The following is a 23189-nucleotide window of genomic DNA, read 5'->3' as shown; positions in this document are numbered from 1 at the left end:
CATATCAGGCTTTTAACCTGCTCCTGCACCATCACTGTCCATATCAGGCTTTTAACCTGCCATCTCTGCACCATCACTGTCCATATCAGGCTTTTAACCTGCTCCTGCACCATCACTGTCCATATCAGGCTTTTAACCTGCTCCTGCACCATCACTGTCCATATCAGGCTTTTAGCCTGCCATCTCTGCACCATCACTGTCCATATCAGGCTTTTAACCTGCTCCTGCACCATCACTGTCCATATCAGGCTTTTAGCCTGCCATCTCTGCACCATCACTGTCCATATCAGGCTTTTAACCTGCTCCTGCACCATCACTGTCCATATCAGGCTTTTAACCTGCCATCTCTGCACCATCACTGTCCATATCAGGCTTTTAACCTGCCATCTCTGCACCATCACTGTCCATATCAGGCTTTTTGCCTCTGCTTTGCTCATTGAAACTACAACATCAACATCCCTACTACTATGTGCTTGTTTAGCCAGTACATCAACTGTCTTGTTCCCCTCCACCCCCACATGGGCTGGGACCCAAGTAAATCTTCTCTGTATACCCATCTGTCTAATCCTGCCATGGGTTTGTAGCACATCATAAAGCAGGTCTTGTCTTCTACTTGACCTAAAGGACGGGAGACTCATTAACACCGCACATGAATCAGAGCAAATAACTACTCTGTGTGGCTTGACTTCCTCCACCCACTGCAAGGCCAACAGTATGTCCATCAGCTCTGCTGTATATACAGCCAGATGATCTGTAAATACGTTTCCTGACTTCCTCCACCCACTGAAAGGCCAACAGTATGTCCATCAGCTCTGCCGTATATACAGCCAGATGATCTGTAAATACGTTTCCTGACTTCCTCCACCCACTGAAAGGCCAACAGTATGTCCATCAGCTCTGCCGTATATACAGCCAGATGATCTGTAAATACGTTTCCTGACTTCCTCCACCCACTGAAAGGCCAACAGTATGTCCATCAGCTCTGCCGTATATACAGCCAGACTATTTGTAAATATGTTTCCTGCCACCCCACATTCCTGCACTACAAATGCTGACCCAGTACGTCCTGTCCTTCCCTGGCTTCCAGATTGGTTCCACTAGTGCTCCTTCCGGTAGTTTCCCCTATTCCCACACTCTGTTGTACAACACCAATACCTTATCCAGTGCTTCATCACTAAGATGGGCCAACATAACATAGCACATTTCTCATCTTTCCCAGGTGAAGTTATCCCAGCCTTACTTATTGCCCTTTTCACCTCTGCCATGGTAAATGGTGCATTCAACGCATCATTTACATCCTCCCTCCTATCCAGCACTCCAGGATGCTCCTCTCTTGTTCTCTCTTGCCCCGTCCTCTGACAAATTTACAGAGCTTTTCACTTGGACAAATGCTTTGGCCATCATCTCTGCCTTCTTCTCATCTTTTACTGCCACATCCTTCCCACTCATCAACACTGGATAGTCCCACTCCCTTCTGAAAAATATCAGCTGTGAAATCCTGGAGATCTAACAACCTATTAGCCGTTTTCACAATTTCTTAGATTTTTTGTTAGTTTGTCATGTACAATTAATCACCTGCGCAATAAACGCAACAAAATCCACCTTCTATATGATTATGATTTCAGGATCTCTCAATTGACTGACATCCACAGACTGTTGGAGATCATCCTCTGCCATAGCTTCATCATCTCTACCCGCTGCTTCGACAATTTTCACTGCCTCTGCATAGGACACCTTCTCAACAGCCCTGACCCTTCCTACTTTGACCTCCTTCACCCTAACAGGGCACTCAGGGAATGTGATTTCCATCACAATGACAACATCGCGCATCCTCAGACTCTATTCCGTTTGCAAACACTTGACAAGTGTCCTTCTTTACATTTATGACATTAAAGTGGCTTTTGTACATCAGATCCCACCGCATATCTCATATATCCCAGCTTTACATGGGTCGGGAGAACTTGTTCATCAAACATCAATAATACGAAGCCATTTCTCCTTCTTTCCATTCACAGTGTGGGTTAAGTGATGTGAATCAACTATTCCTGGCATGTTCATCTTAAACCATGAAGCCTCAATTTCCATCGAAACACCAGATATGACACCTTTTATCAAATAAAATTTTATTGGTCACATATACATGGTTAGCAGATGTTATTGCGAGTGTAGTGAAATGCTTATATGGACTTGAAGCGAAGCTGCCATCTCTATCGGCGCCATCTTGCTTATCAGTGCCCTACTCCAATAATCATAGCATTCACAGTGCTTTCTGCTTTTGACACAAATTAAATCAACAACACACCACTCCTGGTCACTCTGAATGACTCAACTTCTCCCAATGCATCCTTCACCTATTTTGTGACCATAAACGGGTCCCCCCCCAAAAAAACGTCCTTGCTCATGAATCGCACTCGAACAAGGAATGAGGCATTATCATACCGAGGCTTATCTTGATTTACAACTTCAGGTCTTTTAGCTCCATTCTTAGTGTTACAGTATTCCAGTCATTTCCTCTATCTTCCCTCACGCCAACAGAACTAAGCATCACATCCGCTTCCATTGTTACTCTCCCACCTTCGGTAAGCAACTCCAGTATATATTTGGCCTTGTGTTTTAGTTTATTTTTGACCTTTTATTTACCTAGGCAAGTCAATTAAAGAACAAATTCTTATTTTACAATGAAGGCATACCCCGGTCAAACCATCCCCTAACCCGGATGACACTGGGCCAATTGTGCGCCGCCATATGGGACTCCCGATCACGGCCTGTTGTGATACAGCTCGGGATCGAACCAGGTTCTAGCACTGAGATGCAGTGCCTTAGACCGCTGTGCCACTCGGGAGCTTTTGTTTTCCTGCTGAAAGGTGAATGTGTCTCACAGTGTCTGTTAGAAAGCAGATCACCTTGTTTTTCTCTAAGATTCTGCCTGCGCTGAACTCTATTCCATTTATTTTTATCCTAAATAAATTCCCTAGTACTTGCCGACGACAAGCGTACCCATAACCAATGTTCCCTCTAAACTGCACGCGTGGGCGGGCGCCCCACTCCCCATGACTGCCATACAGCCTGAGCAGAGAAGCATGAGATTGAACTTCACTCAACTTTCGTCAAGTTTTCTCCCTTAGTTAACACTATCAACGTTTCCCTTTACTGTGGGAATATATCGGCCACTTTCAATGCAACATACCGCCGAAACAAAACTAACTAGTGAAGACATTGTGTTGTAGGCAGAACACATCAGTGTAGGATTCTATTTCATTGACAAGCACCACTCGGCCCATACTCTACACACAGACTGGTGAGGCCTAACCAATCAGAGCTGCAGTAGGCCTATATGCAAATAGACCATTGCCATATATGGATCTATGCAGTTCACGTTGAACTGGACTGTGTTTACAGCATGAGTGGTCTTGAGTAGATGTGTTTGTTTTGAGATCAAAGCGAGAGCTGCATGTAGCCACGTTTGCACATTTGTTTATATCCTTTGCAAGTTAGTGATTTATTAGTCCAGTTATAGATCATTAGTAGTCAACAATAGGGGAGTGATTACTAGTTAGTTAGTTATGAACCCAGTTATAGATCATTAGTTGTCAACAATAGGGGAGTGATTACTAGTTAGTGAGTTATTAGTCCAGTTATAGATCATTAGTAGTCAACAATAGGGGAGTGATTACTAGTTAGTGAGTTATTAACCCAGTTATAGATCATTAGTAGTCAACAATAGGGGAGTGATTACTAGTTAGTGAGTTATTAACCCAGTTATAGATCATTAGTAGTTAACAATAGGGGAGTGATTACTAGTTAGTTAGTGAGTTATTAACCCAGTTATAGATCATTTATAGTCAACAATAGGGGAGTGATTGCTTCCTACAAGAGCACAAAACTTGTGAATTTCTAGACATCTTTAAAAAGCCAGTCTGGTAAAGAGCTTTGTTATGTCTTAATGGGGCAATGTTGTATTTTGAGGCAGGCTTAAATAAGCTAAGTAGCCAAAAGGCAGAGAGTAGCATCATTTGTTTGATTATTTGTAATAATGGAATGAACACCACACATTGGCTGCTAATGTAGACAATTATAGAACAGCTATTTCCATGTTAAAATATTATGGGATGCATTTTCTCCATTATTTTTGATGGTAGGCCTACATTATGATCAAATAGCCACAGTAGCCTACTTGGCCACTGTCTGAAACTGTAACTTAAAGCGGGTAAAGCCTCAGTGTTCACAGTAAACACGTCCTAGAAGTTACACAGAATGTTCCCAACATTCAAGTTTGCGCTCAGCAGACCTGACATTTTTTCAGTGCCGAAATTGCTTTGCGGGAACATTGCCCATAACATGATGCAGCAAAATATGAAGAGTGGTACTCAGTGATGGATTTGTGCAAAACATAACACTTTGTATTCAGGATATAAAGTTCATTTCTTTGCTGTTTTACTTTAGTGCCTTATTGCAAACAGGATGCATGTTTTTGAATATTTTTATTCTGTACAGGCTTCCTTCTTTTCAGTCTGTCATTTAGGTTAGTATTGTGGAGTACCTACAATGTTGTAGATCCATCCTCAGTTCTCTATCACAGTCATTAAACTCTGTTTCAAAGTCACCATTGGCCTCATGGTGAAATCCCAGAGTGGTTTCCTTCCTCTCCGGCAACGGAGTAAACACCTTCCAAAGTGTAATAAATTACTTCACCGTGCTTAAAAGGAATATTCCAATGTCTGCGTTTTTTATTTTACCCATCTACCAATAGGTGCCCTTTGCACCTATTGGTAGATGGGTATCTGTTTGGATCTGTGCTTGAAATTCAATGCTTGACTGAGGGACCTTACAGATAATTGTATGTGTGGGGTACAGAGATGAAGTAGTCATTCCAAAATCATGTTAACCCCTATTATTGCACACAGAGTGAATCCATGCAACTTATGACTCGTTATGCATAATTCACTTTGACATTATGGGGTATTGCTTGTAGGCTCGTGACGATCTAAATTCAGTCTAAAAACGTGGGAAAAGTCAAGGGGTGTGAATACTTTCTGAAGGCACTATTTTTATGTTAGTCAAAGAAGTTTAGAAGTTGAAATTGAGTGTAGTAGTGACTGTATGCACTATGAAAGTGACGCAGCATTTAAGGATGTAACCTTGTCATTTTTGTAGGCTTTTTGAATGGTCTTCAATAGGAAAAAAACATTTGGCAGAAGTAAATTTGTTCACACAAAAATATAATTTGATATCCTAAAACGGCCTCGTTTTCACATTGTATTTTTAATTGTCAAACCCAATCAAAAATATTATGGCATAAGACCCAGACGTATGACGACTCCACTTGCGCCGCGTTTTACAGTAGTGGGATAGTATCTTTTAATGACAGTCACCCTAAATTAAATATAACGTAGCCCCATAATGCACTATGATATAAAGGACTACATTTAAATACAGAAACAAGTAATTGCCTATTTACCATGTAGCCTAATTAATTAGCCTACCATGTATTTACCATGTCAACTGGCTATAGGACTATCCACTGATCTCCAGTCCCACTAAGCTCTCTCTCGGAAAGGAGAGCCACGGGAAGCAGGCGACGACACGGATAAGTGATATCAAAAAGTTGTACGCAAGCAACGTATTCCAGAGTTGTCTGCATGTTTAATTTTTTTTTTTTAAACAAATTAATCCATGCCTTTGTTACTTCTTGGTTGGACTACTGCAATGCTCTACTTTCCGGCTACCCGGATAAAGCACTAAATAAACTTCAGTTAGTGCTAAATACGGCTGCTAGAATCCTGACTAGAACCAAAAAATGTGATCATATTACTCCAGTGCTAGCCTCCCTACACCGGCTTCCTGTTAAGGCAAGGGCTGATTTCAAGGTTTTACTGCTAACCTACAAAGCATTACATGGGCTTGCTCCTACCTATCTTTCCGATTTGGTCCTGCCGTACTTACCTACAAGTACGCTACGGTCACAAGACGCGGGCCTCCTAATTGTACCTAGAATTTCTAAGCAAACACCTGGAGGCAGGGCTTTCTCCTATAGAGCTCCATTTTTATTGAATAGTCTGCCTACCCATGTGAGAGACGCAGACTCAGTCTCAACCTTTAAGTCTTTACTGAAGACACATCTCTTCAGTAGGTCCTATGATTAAGTGTAGTCTGGCCCAGGGGTGTGAAGGTGAACGGAAAGGCTGGAGCAACGAACCGCCCTTGCTGTCTCTGCCTGGCCGGTTTCCCCTTTTCACTGGGATTCTCTGTCTCTACCCCTATTACAGGGGCTGAGTCACTGGCTTACTGGTGTTCTTCCATGCCGTCCCTGGGAGGGGTGCGTCACTTGAGTGGGTTGAGTCACTGACGTGGTCTTCCTGTCTCCCCCCTTGGGTTGTGCCGTGGCGGAGATCTTTGTGGGCTATACTCGGCCTTGTCCCGGGATGGTATGTTGGTGGTTGGAGATATCCCTCCAGTGGTGTGGGGGCTGTGCTTTGGCAAAGTGGGTGGGGTTATATCCTAGCTGTTATATCTTTTCCAGTGTCCTGTGGGAATTTAAATATGCTCTCTCTACTTCTCTCTTTCTTTCTTTCTCTCTCTCAGAGGACCATGCCTCAGGACTACCTGACTTGATGACTCCTTGCTGTCCCCAGTTCACCTGGCCGTGCTGCTGCTACAGTTCCAACTGTTCTGCCTGCAGCTATGGAACCCTGACCTGTTCACCAGACGTGCTACCTGTCCCAGACCTGCTGGAACCCTGACCTGTTCACCGGACGTGCTACCTGTCCCAGACCTGCTGTTTTCAACTCTCTAGAGACAGCAGGAGCGGTAGAGATACTCTCAAAGATCGGCTATGAAAAAGCCAACTGACACTCACTCTTGTGTTACTGACTTGTTGCACCCTCGACAACTACTATGATTATTATTATTTGACCATGCTGGTCATTTATGAACATTTGAACATCTTGGCCATGTGCTGTTATAATTTCCACCCAGCAGAGCCAGAAGAGGACTGGCCACCCCTCATAGCCTGGTTCCTCTCTAGGTTTCTTCCTAGGTTTTGGCCTTTGTAGGGAGTTTTTCCTAGCCACCGTGCTTCTACACCTGCATTGCTTGCAGTTTGGGGTTTTAGGCTGGGTTTCTGTACAGCACTTTGAGATATCAGCTGATGTAAGAAGGGCTATATAAATACATTTGATTTGATGTTTTAAAGTTTGAAAAGCCATTCAATCTTAAAAGGGGTTTAGAAGGAGTAGCTTTCCAAAGAATAAGATATAGGTCAAAGATCAGAAATGTGACTGAAGTCACACTAATAACTCTTTATTAGACAGAAATATACACATTTAGAGAAGTAGATATTTAAATGATAAAATGTTTGACTTCTTCAGGTTGTTTCTCAGGATCCTCTCCTCTCTCTAGGTGCAGGTCGCTGTAAGGATATTGTTTCGGTGCCTGGAATAGAGAACAGGGATGACCTAACAGGGGGCATCAGACAGGATGTACCTATTCACCTTTCCTACAGAAGAGGACATTTGAAGACCTTTTTACTATTTAAAACAGGTGTTTGGTGATTGTGTGCGAGGTGCTCAATGGTCTTCAATAAATACCAGAGAGCTATCATAAGGAAATTAAGCAGCAAAATATAGTGGAATATGATAATTGTGCTTCAGTTACCAATGCATGTCTTCGCTCTATTGAATTGGTAGCAGGGCAAGGAAACAAATGAAAACACTAACAGCAGTAGCATCATCTCCGACTCCGTGTACACTCGTCATTAAACCGTATTCAGGGATCAGATCTGTCGCTCCAACTGTAAAATCCAATATTAGTGTCCACGGGACACATATGAGGGGTAGACCCAAAGGCTGTAATTGTATAGGTCCTTTTCAATTCCAGATGTCATAGTAAAAGATCTTGAGATACCAAAATGGGAAAGGGTTTCAATACAACAGGAAAGCATATCATTATATTATCTTCTGATCTTAGGGGTTACAACAGCGATTACGGAAGAAGAAAAAAAATGTATGAAATGTATGCATTCACTACTGTAAGTCGCTCTGGATAAGAGCGTCTGCTAAATGACTAAAATGTAAATGTACAACTGAGACAAAGACTGATGCTTTGCTCAATGCAATACTTACCACAGGCTGGTAAGATGGAAACTTCTCCCCAAGGTAGAACATCAGCAGCATGAATCCAACGAAACCAAACAGATGTTTGCACATGGTGTGCCAGTCCACAGGGCTGGGCGACGTGTCCACTCGATTCCTGATGAACATGTCAAAATCCCAGTGGATCTAGAACGAAAACATGCAACAGGCAAGAACCCAACATGTTTGTTTCCAACATTAGGGCTGTTTTCCTAAATGAGTTAATCCGCTTTGCGTTGTTTTCTTGCCGCGACACTAAACAAGTATCAGGATACTGGTATTGTCCCAGACCTAATATATAGTGTTATTAGTCAGTTGTGTGGTCACGATACTTGTAGGCAGATGTCTTTTATTTTTAATATACACTGAAAAATAAATAAACCAAACATGCAAAGATTTTACTGAGTTACAGTTCATAAGGAAATCTGTCATTGAAATACATTCATTAGGTCCTAATCTATGGATTTCACATGACCGGGAATACAGATATGCATCTGTTGGTCACAGATACCGTGTGGATCAGAAAACCAGTCAGTATCTGGTGTGACCACCACTTGCCTCATGCAGCGCGACACATCTCCTTCACATAGAGTTGATCAGGCTGTTGATTGTGGCCTGTGGAATGTTGTTCCACTCCTCTTCAATGGCTGTTCGAAGTTACTGGATATTGGCTGGAACTGGAACACTGTCGTACACGTGGATCCAGAGCATTCCAAACATGCTCAATGGGTGACATGTCTGGTGAGTATGCAGGCCATGGAAGAACTGGGACATTTTCATCTTCCAGGAATTGTGTACAGATCCTTGTGACATGGGTCCATGCATTATCATGCTGAAACATGAGGTGATGGCGGCAGATGAATGGCACGACAATGGACCTCAGGATCGCGTCACGGTATCTCTGTGCATTCAAAATGGCCATTGATTAAATGCAATTGTGGTCATTGTCCGTAGCTTATGCCTGCCTGCCTGCCTATACCATAACCACACCATGGGGCACTCTGTTCCCAACAGAAAACCGCTCACCCACACAACACCATACACGCTGTCTGCCATCTGCCCGGTACAGTTGAAACCGATATTCACCCATGAAGAGCACACCTCCCCCTCTTTCCCAGTGGCCATCGAAGGTGAGCATTTGCCCACTGAAGTCAGTTACGACACCAAACTGCAGTCAGGTCAAGACCCTGGTGAGGACGACAAGAACGAAGATGAGCTTCTCTGAGATAGTTTGTGCAGAAATTCTTTGGTTGTGCAAACCCACAGTTTCATCAGCTTGTACGGATGGCTGGTCTCAGACGATCCCACAGGTGAAGAAGCTGGATGTGGAGGTCCTGGGCTTGCGTGGTTACACGTGGTCTGCGGTTGTGAGCCCGGTTGGAAGTAGTGCAAAGTTCTCTAAAATGACATTGAAGCGGCTTATGGTAGAGAAATTAACATAACTCTGGTGGACATTCCTGCAGTCAGCATACCAACTGCACACTCCCTCAAAATTTGAGACATCTGTGGCATTGTGTTGTGTGAAAAAACTTTACATTTTAGTGGCCTTTTATTGTCCCCAGCACAAGGTGCACTTTTGTAATGATCATGCTGTTTAATCAGCTTCTTGATATGCCACACCTGTCAGGTGGATGGATTATCTTGGCAAAGAAGAAATGCTCACTGACAGGGATGTAAACAAATGTATCAAAATGGGAAAGAAATCCACCTTTTGTGCATATGAACCATTTCTGTGATATTTTATTTCAGCCCATGAAACCAACCTTTTACATGTTGCATTTATATATTTTTGTTCAGTGGAAGTATTGTGAGATCTGATACTGTATCCTGACAACACTATTAGTCAGTCAGTGTGTAGAAATATACCCCACGTCTATCTTACCGGCTCTCCCCAGTTCCTCCTCAGGTCTGGATGGTCCCAGGAATACCAGGGGTCTCTCTCATGCTGGGACCTGTCTGGCAATAGTGGGTAGTCTCCATATCTATAGAAACACAACAGGGGAAAAAGTGTGTAGGTGAATAAACCTTAGGTAATGCACAAATCCTGAAACCTTAAACTCCCATTGCTGTCCAATATTTTCTCTCATTCCAATATATATATATATATATATATATATATATTGCATCCCATAGGGCTCTGGTCAAAACTAGTGCACTATGTAGGGAATTGTATACCGTTTGGGATGCAGAGCCTCAGTCATTTCAGTGAGTTCAACCCACAGGTTGAATTATCAAATCAATTTGCTAGTTGTCTGGCAAAGGAACATAGCTCCTGCTGTAATGGGGTGGTGTATAGATGACAGGAAAACAATGGCATGTGTGTCCTTCCTTATCCATGGTACCCCACTTCCTTACCCCTCGCCATTATCCGGGATTGGTTCATAATCCTCCACCCTCATGTTGTACTTCTTTGCTGCAGCTGCTCTCTCCTCGGGCGTCTTGGGGTATGGCCCTGGCAGCATGCCCTTGGAAGGTCCAGAGGCTAGACAACATTTGAAAACAAGTCAATACAGTACCATTTATCCCCATGATCAACCAGAGAGTGATTGTTAGCTAACTAGCCGTTTGAGAGTAACGTTAGGAATTGCTTTAAAAAATAACACACACACACACACACACACACACACACACACACACACACACACACACACACACACACACACACACACACACACATACATATATATATATATAGTGCATCCCATTGGGCTCTGGTCAAAACTAGGTATATATACCTAGCGTATGTACTTGCACAAGTTATCCCAAGACCGTAACGTTGGCTGGCCAGGTAACCGTGTATGGGATCTAGCCTAATATTTGATCGTTGACAGCCAGCTACATACTACTGAATGACGCGTTAACTAACGTAAGTAAACCACTGAACGAGATGCAGCTCTGTTGTAGGCTAGCTCAAGGTTAGCGACACTTTGCCTGGCATGTTCTAACTTCCATTCCAACTTGATGCAGGTATTTTGCATTTGTACAATGATATCGCAAAAATCCTAAAGATCTATGAACCAACCTGCTCTGACTTGGGAGAAAAGCGCCGAGAAGCCTGGCTGTTTCCCTTTGGAAAGAGCTCGAGCCCAATTTCTGAACCCCACGGCAGCCATGTTCAATTGTTGCGGTGACATTGAACGGTGAAATACGCATGCGTCCAGTGATAACTACCGGAAATCCAATGTTTTTTTTCTTCTTTTTTCTCCCCCGCTTCGCTTCTTCTTCTTTGGGATTTGGTTGGTGGATTGCATCCAACTTGTTGGTGCATACAACGCCATCTACTGTATTGGAGTGTGAAGCCAGTCACAGCCCACCTACACTACCCCAGAAATCACTCTTTTCAATGGTGTCCTGTTCCTAAGAGCAAAGCAAGAAACAGATCTTGACCCAAGTTACGTGACACGGAGCGGCTGCTCCCTCTGATCAGAAGAGACACAAAAAAATATCACAAGTCCACTACTGGTTTCCTTCATCCTTTCTCACCCATCCTGAAACCACAAATGGATCCACCAAAAGGCAAGCGTCCACTTTCTCCAAAAATGTCACTCCTACTGGACCAGATTCTTCTCTATCCAAACTTGGCAGTCCTCACCATACTGCATCCTCACTCTCAGGTTCCGTCTCTGAGCTGCTGGAGGACGTATCCCTGTTTTTACACACAACGCCAAGCTCCCTCACCACACCACCTGCCACCGCAGTTAATTCAGCCTCATTCTCGCCACATTCAATTTCCTTCTGTAGCTTTTACAAAGGTTCTGCCATTCCATATTCACTCAAAACATATTCCACTTTTCTTCCTTGTCTGCCCCCTTACCACCTTAAAAAAGGGGGTATTTTTCCAGAATAGCAGTCTCTTTGATCAGAAAAATGTCAAAGTATAGAAATGTCAAACAGAAAACAATCCAAATAATGAATTGTATTTTATCCTTAAACATCCACAAAGTGCTCAGTTAAATTGTGTATATTCTGTATGCATTGTATATCATTCCATACATGTAGGTTTGAGTTTCTATGCAGCTGGAGAATTGGTTTTCTCCTACTGTAGCCTAAAAATGTTGTTTTAACAATGTTAAACAATTAAATGGACAACACATTTTAAGATTTATTGACTAACTCTGTTTTGCAACAATAACAAATGGGAGTAGTTAGTTATATTGAGACCATAGTGATAGGCCTACTGATCACCAACAGGGGCTGGAGGGATCTGATATTCTGAGTGAATGCACTGAAACTCAGAGTCCTTCTCCCTTCTCCATCAGATCCAGCTCAGCTGCATTTAGTCTGCATTTACTGAGGGTTCGTCACTCTGCCTCTGCTGGTGAAAGACCCACTTTCTTGACAGCCATAAAGGGAACAGATGACTCCATTTATAGTAGGCCTGCGATGTCTTTCTCCACGTTCTCAGTAGGGCCATGAAGTTCATAACTGGGGAAAAGGAGAGGCCATTATAGAACAGGACATTAAGTATTTTCAAATCTTATTTGTAAATTCATGAATTAATGAATTATATGAATGAATTCATGAATGATTGATACACATATATATCTGTCAAGTCATTTTTCATGAATGTGTTTAACTTACCGCCTGAAAGGCGCCCCATCAGAATTGATTAGAAACTTCTCAAAGTTCCAGCGAATGTCATTGACTTTGATGGGTGACCAGTAGAACTTCTTTATATCTCCTATGACAGGGTTCACATAGGGCAAAGACTCCTGTTGTACAAGACATTAACAAATGCTGTTAGTGAGGTCTAATGTCCATAAGGTATTCAACTTGCCCCCAGAGTGCAGTACACAATAGTGCATAAGGACATGTCAAATATACTACCTTGAGATAGGCGAAAAGAGGTTCTTCATTCAACCCATTGACCTCGATCTTGCCAAACACAGGGAACTTGGGGACAAACCCCCCACCTGGCCTTACATACTTGAGAAGGTTGAGGGTTTCATGATTAACCTCTGAAGGAAGAAACAACAACAAATGCAACAGACCAGTGAGCTTATTAGTTCTGAAACAGAGGCTTTATAAAACAAAATGGTCTCGTCATCACACATGACAAACAAGCATACTATTTAACTTGGCAAGTCAATTAAGAACATATTCTTATTTACAATGACGGCCTACCCCTAACCCGGACAACAATGGGCCAATTTTTCGCCGCCCTATGGGACTCCCAATCACAGCTGGTTGTGATACAGCCTGGAATTGAACCAGGGTCTGTAGTGAGATGCAGTGCCTTAGACCGCTAGCACTGAGATGCAGTGCTTTAGACCGCTGCGCCACTTGGGAGCCCACACATGAGCGTTTTGATACTTAGCATTACTCCTAGAGACAAAGTAGGCCTAGAAGTTACAACAGATCAAAAACCTTTATTGTTATTTCAAAAAGACTCTCTTACCAGGTGCCTGAAGACCAAACTGATTGCAGGAGAATCCCAGGACAGTGAAGTTGAGGTCACCAAACATTTCCATGAGTGCATTCATTCTGTGGTACTGTTAGATGACACATCAAATTAGAACACCACCTCAACATTCCCCTTGGACTGACTGTAGAATATCTCTAATACTACAACACAATCAAACGTTTGGCCTATGCCAGCTGACCATTATTAGGCTTTTAGCCTGTATAGGCTAGCACCATGAATCATCGTTAGCCTACCTCCTCTATTGTTGACCCTCAGAAGGTGGCCAGGTTGACAATGAGGAGCACCTTGCCCCTGTAGTTACTGAGAGGAACGCTCTGACCGTCCAAGGTCTCAGCGCTGAAATCATAGATTGATTTAACACACGCCATTAGAGGTTCTACTTCTTCTTTAGCTTGTAGCCTATATCCAGAGCAGAGCAGTTAGTCAGCGGTGGGTATTCACTAAGCCACCCTGTTGGTCCTCCTCATTCAGAGAACCATAACTATAGGCTCAGCAATTGTTCAGCATGGTTGACTCCATTGTGTCCCTGGATGCTAAGAGATGAATTGCCGGGATGGTTATTTGTTCAGCAGTTTGCATGGGTATGCAGATCATGTTAGTGACAGTTTGTCATTGGTTATCTCTCATTATTCACATGACAGGTATGTAAAAAAAATCTATGCATATATTGGAAATACTGTAGAACAATAGTAAACAAATATAGGTGCTGTTCCTGGGGTCACTATAGGACATACAATCTATTTTACAATAAAAATAATGTACTATATCCTCAGATTCTTGATTATTTTGTACATGGTAGAGAATTAAGTATGATCAACATAACCAAAGCTTAGATGGAATTTAATATTTCATTAATTGAGCCTGTTGGTTATTGCTGTGTCAAGGCTTGGCCTATACCTTTTGTTTGCCATACATAATACATTGCATTTGTAGAACACTTTTCATTTACTGACATTAATCAAAGCTCTTCACATTGTGAGCAACCATTGGATAATAAAATAATTCCTTCTGATAAAGAACTTATAAAATCATTCCTACAATTGCCAATATGACAAAAGAAAAGCAATGCTTTTCCTTATTTGGAGCGGTTACAGGAAATATATTATTCCTCTCGTGTTACAGACATTGACCGGGGGTGCGTATCGGTAAAATCCACAGGCGTCGAAATGTCACTTGGATCCTAACGCTCGGTCGTATATTTTTACCAAAACATCGCACATACTTGTCAAAGACCATCAATAATTACTCCAATGTATTATTTTTCTCAGCTTTATTTCTCCCAAAACAAACACATTTAGTGAGATATAGATTCCCTATTCCTGCGCTGAGAGGTTGACTCTACATTATGGAACGTACCCAGTGTCGAACCCGGAAGTTTGGGAATACAGCCCAAAAAGCTGTCGCTGAGCCAGAAAGCTTCAAACAAGGCTCACAAGATAGCTAACAATCTGTCGTTGTACATGTAGCTATCTCGCATATTTCTGCGGATTCAAAATGGATGCGGAAACAGAGTGTTGCAAGTATGTATTTTGTAAGCACACATGTATTTTTGTTTTAACGTTACAATAAAAACGTGTCAGCAGAACTAGTTAGCTAACCGTTAGTTACCTATTCTTACTACTGTGTTTTGCTACGGCAGTTGGAGAATGCATGTCCTGCCTTGTCTTGCAGAATCATCACATCATGCCTTACGGTTGAGCTAACTAGCTACATATCTAGCCATCACTCTTTGTAGCGCTAGTTAGAACGTGAGGCAGACGTTGATGTGTGACTGTGCTACATTTGTCCATTAACTTGTTCATCAGTTGATCAAGTTTGAAATGTCTGTTGGCAGATGTCACCTCTTGGATTTGCCCTGGGAGGATGTGTTGGTAACGCACATCTTCTGCTACCTGCCATTACGCCAGCTGGTGCGGCTACAGAGAGTGAGCAAGCAGTTCTATGCCCTCATCCAGGTGTACCTGGCCAACTGTCGCACCTTTGACCTCACACAGGTAGGCCACACAAAATCCATTCTATTTATTACAGGATTTCCTTACAGTTTCTTGTACTTAAATGCTCATGCACTATTTAGCCTAATACCCAGTTTAAGATCACACTCCTGTAATGTTCACAGATAGGGCCTAGCCTTCCCAAGGAGGCATTCTGCAACATACTAAGGGACAACAAAGTCCTACAGAACTTGTCCGTCCAGAACTGCTCCGATTGGGTGACAGACACGGAGCTGCTGCCTGTGATTGGCCAGAACCAGCACCTGCTGAGAGTAGACATGAGGGGGTGTGACCGGCTGACCCGTCACTCCTTAGTAGCCGTGTCGTTGAGCTGCACACACCTGCAGTACCTGGGCCTGGCCCACTGTGAATGGGTGGACAGCCTGTCCATACGCAGCCTGGCTGACCACTGTGGGGGCCTGAGGTCCATCGACCTGACCGCCTGCCGCCAGCTCAAAGACGAGGCCATCTGTTATTTATCCAAGAAGTGTCTGAAGATGAGGTCGTTGTCTGTGGCGGTCAACGCCAACATTACAGACGTGTCTGTGGAGGAAGTGGCCAAGAACTGCAGGGAGCTGGAACAGCTGGACCTGACAGGCTGCCTGAGGGTTAGGAACGACTCCATCAGGTACTGTTGTTTGGATACACTGACTGCTCAAATCATTGGTATCATCTCTCTCTGTGTGTGTTTGTTTGTATTTTGCTAATGTAGGTTATCTATATACTAGTCAGGTTTATATACTATTTAGGTTCTAGTGAGGTTTATATACTATTTAGGTTCTAGTCAGGTTCATGTACTAGTCAGGTTTATATACTATTTAGGTTCTAGTCAGGTTCATATACTAGTCAGGTTTATATACTATTTAGGTTCTAGTCAGGTTTATATACTATTTAGGTTCTAGTCAGGTTGATATTACTTGTCAGGTTGATTTTACTAGTCAGGTTCATGTACTAATCAGGTTGATTTACTAGTCAGGTTCATGTTCTAGTCAGGTTCATATACTAGTCAGGTTTATATACTATTTAGGTTCTAGTCAGGTTCATATATTAGTCAGGTTTATATACTATTTAGGTTCTAGTTAGGTTCATATATTAGTCAGGTTTATATACTATTTAGGTTCTAGTCAGGTTGATATTACTAGTCAGGTTGATTTTACTAGTCAGGTTCATATACTAGTCAGGTTCATGTCTTGTTAATATACTAGTCAGGTTCATGTACTAGTCAGGTTCATGTACTAGTCAGGTTCATGTACTAGTCAGGTTCATGTTCTAGCCAGGTTCATGTTCTAGCCAGGTTCATGTTCTAGCCAGGTTCATGTTCTAGCCAGGTTCATGTTCTAGCCAGGTTCATGTTCTAGCCAGGTTCATGTTCTAGCCAGGTTCATGTTCTAGCCAGGTTCATATACTAGTCAGGTTCATGTCTTGTTAATATACTAGTCAGGTTGATGTACTAGTCAGGTTGATGTTCTAGCCAGGTTGATATACTAGTATTGTTCTAGCCAGGTTGACGTACTAGTCAGGTTGATGTACTAGTCAGGTTGATGTACTAGTCAGGTTGATATACTAGTCAGGTTCTACTCAGGTTGATGTTCTAGTCAGGTTCTACTCAGGTTGATGTTCTAGTCAGGTTGATGTTCTAGTCAGGTTGATGTTCTAGTCAGGTTGATGTTCTAGTCAGGTTGATGTACTAGTCAGGTTCATGTACTAGTCAGGTTCATGTACTACGTCAGGTTCATGTACTAGTCAGGTTCATGTACTAGTCAGGTTGATGTACTCGTCAGGCTCTAGTCAGGTTGATGTACTTGTCAGGCTCTAGTCAGGTTGATGTACTCATCAGGCTCTAGTCAGGTTGATGTACTCATCAGGCTCTAGTCAGGTTGATGTACTCATCAGGCTCTAGTCAGGTTGATGTACTCGTCAGGCTCTAGTCAGGTTGATGTACTCATCAGGCTCTAGTCAGGTTGATGTACTCGTCAGGCTCTAGTCAGGTTGATGTACTGGTCAGGTTGATGTACTGGTCAGGTTGATGTACTGGTCAGGTTGATGTACTCGTCAGGTTGATGTACTATTCTAGGCATGTTTATGTACTAGTCAGATTGATTTTGACTAAAAGATGTGTCACTGTCTTTCTACTGTCATGTTCCACCTGTATGTCTCGCTCTGGGCTGACATTTTACGGTGACATTTGTCGTGTCTCTAGTATAATTAAATGAGATGACAGGCTATTTTGTCATATTGATTACCTAACGTTTGATTGATTATGTGATTGAATTAAACCATGCAACAATTAACTCGTTAATAACCTAGGGCACCACGGAAGAGTGTTTATAGACCTGGTGTCTTCCTAATAAACTTTTAAAGATCTGAAGATGTTTTACATCAATAGCAGTCAATTATTTATCGTCACCTTATTCAGTCTCATCTGAACTTCATAAAATTCTTGGTTATCTTCACGAACCCTGGCTAACAAGTTGAATCAGTAATACAGTAATTGGCTTAATTATTTATTTACTAAATACCTAAATAATCACACAGAATTACATAGGATGGACCATACATCGATTACTAATCATGTCATAAAAGAAAAGTCCCTAGTGGACGAAACCGATATGACGCCTGGTTACACAAAGAAAGGGGCTTGGGTTTGAATGAAAGAGCGGGAATACCGAGGGACGAAGGGGATTGGGTTGCTATCAGACCTTGAGAAGCTATGCTACCGTAAATACAGAATCTTATGCATTCTAATAACAGCCCATTCGGAAAAGAAAAATGCAAGATATATATTTACACTGAGCTGCGCTTCAATAGATGGGTCGAAGATGGAAGACTAGTTTGCCCAGCAGAGATCGCCATTGTCCTTTGAAGAATCTTTCTGGTCGTAGTGTTGTCGAGCGGATACGTTATAGCCTGTCGTTGTTATTAGGAGATTGTCTGTCCTTTCCTAGGCCACGTACGTTTGCAGCGGATAACTCGACTTCTAGGATGTATCACTTTTTCATTAGTGAACAAGAGTTCAAAGTACATACCATTTTGCCATAATTAGCTCGTGCTGAATTCTGGCTGGTCTAGTAGAAATTCATCCTTCCAGCGTAGTGATCGTCACCTCCACGTGATCTGGTCTCATGTACATTTCGTTATGTAGAGTGGATATTCAACCACCGCTCACGCTGGGCTTTGCTTAGTCTGATGTGAATTGGGTCACGGGGGCTTTATACTGGGGAAGAGAAGGGCGTGTTTCATCCCTCTCCAACCAATGTCTGTTCAGTTGGGCGTGGCCACTGAGTGAGCATAAAATGACTTATGAAAACAATTCTCTCATTTAGAAAGATAAAATTACATTTAATATTTTCCCAAATAGTTTCATATTTAAACATTTAAATTGCATAGCAATTCCATGTGAATCTGATGACTAGAATGTGTAGACTTTCCAAGAAACAATTTATGTCTTCCTATCATCAGTAATAATTTCTCAGACGACAACTGATCTGACATCATATTCTTTAAGTACCAACGGACACTTTCAACTGGTTGGATTACAGAAATATTGTTCCATTCCCCAACCTTTTGATGTTACCATACTATCTCTATGTTAACAAAGGGCTTTCCAAGAGTTCATTCTGTAGAGAGAGAAAAGGGGAAAAGGTATTTATGGTGGAGGGGGAGGTCATAAACCTCACCCAACAGGGTAATGTCATGACACATTTTTTTAGATCTGCAATGGCACACCTGTAAGAACCCTCTTCGTGCTGTGTCCAGGACGGTTGCAGAGTATGTCCTGCTCCAGCTTGCTTTGGATGAAGGGGAGACTGGCACTCCTACTTTGATGTTCACTGGTAAACCTGTCCTTACACCTTTTGGTCCTGCTGTGTGTGTATGTGCGTGCGTGCAGGACTGTTGCAGAGTACTGCCCCAAGCTGCAGTCTCTGAAGGTGAACCATTGTCACAACGTGACAGAGTCCAGTCTGGACCCTCTGCGGAAGAGGAACGTTGAAATTGACGTGGAGCCACCATTACAGAGGGCCCTTGTGCTGCTGCAGGTATGAGGGCGAAGGACTCACTCATGTACAATTATTACTGTCATTTATAACATAACAATTAGTGTATTTGAATAATCACATATCACCCCCCCAGTTTTAACACTTGGAAGAACATCCAGTACCCTATACATTTAATGTGAATGGCTGAACACACAGTGTCTTGTATTGTTTCACTCAGGCATTGATGAAAACAATTGTACTGTAAGGACCATACAAAACAAAATGTCCATCTGAAAGGATATGAAGTATCATCTATAATGTGTTGTTGTTGTCTGTCTATTTCCCTGGTGATACTGCAGGATGTGGTGGGGTTCGCTCCCTTCATCAACCTCCAGATCTAAAGGACATCTGTATTACTCATCCAACCAACTGAAAACAGGTAGGCTAGCTAGGCTAAAGTACATCTGTATTACTCATCCAACCAACTGAAAACAGGTAGACTAGCTAGGCTAAGGAACATCTGTATTACTCCTCCATCCAACCAACTGGAAACAGGTAGGCTAGCTAGGCTAAAGGACATCTGTATTACTCATCCAACCAACTGGAAACAGGTAGGCTAGCTAGGCTAAGGAACATCTGTATTACTCCTCCATCCAACCAACTGGAAACGGGTAGGCTAGCTAGGCTAAAGGACATCTGTATTACTCATCCAACCAACTGGAAACAGGTAGGCTAGCTAGGCTAAAGGACATCTGTATTACTCATTCAACCAACTGGAAACAGGTAGGCTAGCTAGGTTAATGAACAACTGTATTACTCATCCAACCAACTGGAAACAGGTAGGCTAGCTAGGCTAAGGAACAAAACTGTATTACTCATCCAACCAACTGAAAACAGGGAGGCTAGCTAGGCTAAAGGACATCTGTATTACTCCTCCATCCAACCAACTGGAAACGGGTAGGCTAGCTAGGCTAAAGGACATCTGTATTACTCATCCAACCAACTGAAAACAGGTAGGCTAGCTAGGCTAAGGAACATCTGTATTACTCCTCCATCCAACCAACTGGAAACAGGTAGGCTAGCTAGGCTAAGGAACATCTGTATTACTCCTCCATCCAACCAACTGGAAACGGGTAGGCTAGCTAGGCTAAAGGACATCTGTATTACTCATCCAACCAACTAGAAACAGGTAGGCTAGCTAGGCTAAAGGACATCTGTATTACTCATCCAACCAACTGGAAACAGGTAGGCTAGCTAGGTTAAGGAACAAATGTATTACTCATCCAACCAACTGAAAACAGGTAGGCTAGCTAGGCTAAGGAACATCTGTATTACTCCTCCATCCAACCAACTGGAAACGTGTAGGCTAGCTAGGCTAAGGAACATCTGTATTACTCATCCAACCAACTGAAAACAGGGAGGCTAGCTAGGCTAAAGGACATCTGTATTACTCATCCAACCAACCAACTGGAAACGGCTAGGCTAGCTAGGCTAAGGAACATCTGTATTACTCCTCCATTCAACCAACTGAAAACAGGGAGGCTAGCTAGGCTAAAGGACATCTGTATTACTCATCCAACCAACTGAAAACAGGTAGGCTAGCTCACTAGCTAACGCTTCTCAGAGTCAGCTAAATATTTTAAGCTTTTTGCTCTAAATACCTGTTTAGGGGTGTGACTATGTATTCATGCAGTATAAATGTTATGTAACTACAAATCTCCTGAAGTGTGCACTTATTCACTACTCCCCATATATAAAGTATTGGATAGGTGTAGGTATGGGCTAGACAGTTTCCACAATATTTATTATACCAGTACATGCAGTGCATACTTGGGGACAAAGGACAGATTATTGGACTCTACTTTAATGTTCTGCAGTCTATGTAACCAGCGCTATTGTTTTTTCGCAGGTTTTCCTCCAATAGGAGAATGACCTGTTTCAGTTGAAACACACCCTGTGTGCTGGGACGTCAATTAAGCAATTCAAGGACAAACAAAAACGGATGTATATGGGAAATATATTGTGGAACTTGTCTCTTATTTATTACAGTGATGTTGCAGATTATAATTATGCACTTAGGAAAAGACTGAAGGAAGCCATGCACTTTTCAGTAACGCTGTCACGAGTCCAAAAGATTCCTGCTGTATTTATTTGTATCTCATCACATACTAACAACACTTTAGATGTTCTTGTGTTCTTTTAGCTTTTAAAAAGGACCATTACAACCAAAGGAGACGACGTAACTATAAGAGCATATTGTTGAGTTTTTGTGTTTATTGACATGTTACTCTGCTAAATGTATGTTACATACACCTCTAAATATTTCACACAGATTAGCTAGGTAAAATGTTATATATTAGGTAGGTAAACGTTTTATATTAGGCAAATAAACATTTTATATTGTGTGTTTGCATTGACCTTACATTGACTGAAACTATGCTCTTACAATATCCTTTTTAATGGTAGTTGAGCTGATCAGTTCCGGCCCAGCCCACCATTTTGTTAAAATGTCATTTTAAAATGTTATAAGAATCTGGATACCGTGATCTTGAAATCCTACTTTTGCCTGTTTACTAAATCTGGTTTTCCATTTGAACATCTGAAAACATGTAGGACTAGTTGTAAAAGGACATTAGTTCAATAAGCTTTCTCATATGGTAGGCTATGAAGGACACATTTCTGTTTGTTTTTCAATAGTCACATATTACAATCCCAGTTTTACATCTTGGAAGAAACTTGAGAAGAACATGCAGTGTAAATGACATTTTAATGTGATTGGCTGATCACCCCACATCGTATAGTTTCACTGAGGAGTTGCAGTATTGAAACTAGTTGTATTCTATGTGTAATGAGGACCATCCAATCATGTCTATCTGAGAATATAAAGTACTATCTATAACCTATGAGCTTTATCTTTGTCTTGCTAGTTATCTTACTACATTATCTCTGGGTGGCAGTTGGAACAGGACTTTGTGTAGACATAACACTACAACTAGAAGGAATGCTCTCTTCCTGTAACAAACATATGCCTGTACATGTGCACGTCATTGAACTTCAAGTGAAGTGGTTTGAAAACGTACTTCAATTCAGGCATAGAAGGTGCCACTGTACTTCTAATTATCCCACAATGCTTCACTGCGAATTGAGAAGTGGGTATTTTTACTGTCACAGTACTCAACCTCCTGACTGTTAATGCAACAGGCTGGGAGCAACACAGGGCCTGTTTTACAGCCTTACCCTTGTAACAGTTTAGGGGTTAAATGCCTTGCTCAAGACCACAATGGCAGTAGGGGATGGCACCAGCCCTGTGCCTGTTGTCTTTTAAATGCTGTGCTTGATTTAGCTTACCTGGTGCAATGGAATCAATGGTATAGTCCCAAAAGTGCAAACCCCACTTACCCATCTGGCACTCCAGACAGGCTCAAACATCAGGCTGAATGAAATCAACTTGAACTTTTATACTGTTGGTCCTACTTCAGGAATCCTCACATGCTGACAGCTTTCTGACTAGCTGGAGGACCCAGTGTTATACCTCCTCACAGTAATATTATGCCAGTAAATATCTGAAGGCAAATGCACAAACATACAGAGACAGTCCTGAGGTAACCAAATACTGTATATGAGCAATGTATATTTTGAAGTGTTCTTGTAGGTTAGCTAAGGCTTA

The 23189-nt window shown here is 42.2% G+C and overlaps 3 protein-coding genes across 3 annotated transcripts; 1 reads left to right on the top strand and 2 right to left on the bottom strand.

Moving 5' to 3' along the window:
• Window positions 1-7265: 7265 nt before the first annotated feature.
• On the bottom strand, window positions 7266-11297 carry LOC106596057 (NADH dehydrogenase [ubiquinone] 1 beta subcomplex subunit 8, mitochondrial). Its single transcript, XM_045701075.1, is given in 6 exon segments — window positions 7266-7431; window positions 8121-8276; window positions 10012-10111; window positions 10485-10611; window positions 11152-11170; window positions 11172-11297. Coding segments are annotated over 6 exon segments (606 nt in total). The 5' UTR covers window positions 11283-11297; the 3' UTR covers window positions 7266-7338.
• A 909-nt stretch (window positions 11298-12206) lies between these two features.
• On the bottom strand, window positions 12207-14093 carry LOC106596058 (glutathione peroxidase 6-like). The gene is made up of 5 exons (XM_014187378.2): window positions 13788-14093; window positions 13528-13621; window positions 12957-13087; window positions 12711-12841; window positions 12207-12554 (listed from the first exon to the last, which is right to left on the bottom strand). Exons 2-5 carry the CDS (start codon window positions 13610-13612, stop codon window positions 12497-12499), a joined length of 405 nt encoding a protein of 134 aa, XP_014042853.1. The 5' UTR covers window positions 13613-13621; window positions 13788-14093; the 3' UTR covers window positions 12207-12496.
• A 663-nt stretch (window positions 14094-14756) lies between these two features.
• On the top strand, window positions 14757-22425 carry LOC106577353 (F-box/LRR-repeat protein 15). Its single transcript, XM_014155315.2, has 6 exons — window positions 14757-15074; window positions 15389-15548; window positions 15671-16173; window positions 19435-19582; window positions 19882-19961; window positions 21432-22425. The coding sequence occupies exons 1-5, from the start codon at window positions 15049-15051 to the stop codon at window positions 19921-19923; spliced, it is 879 nt and encodes a 292-aa protein (XP_014010790.1). The 5' UTR covers window positions 14757-15048; the 3' UTR covers window positions 19924-19961; window positions 21432-22425.
• Window positions 22426-23189: the final 764 nt, after the last annotated feature.

Source organism: Salmo salar, chromosome ssa18 (genome assembly GCF_905237065.1).
Source record: "Salmo salar chromosome ssa18, Ssal_v3.1, whole genome shotgun sequence".
NCBI lineage: Eukaryota > Metazoa > Chordata > Actinopteri > Salmoniformes > Salmonidae > Salmo > Salmo salar.
This window is presented reverse-complemented; position numbering and strand designations above follow the sequence as displayed.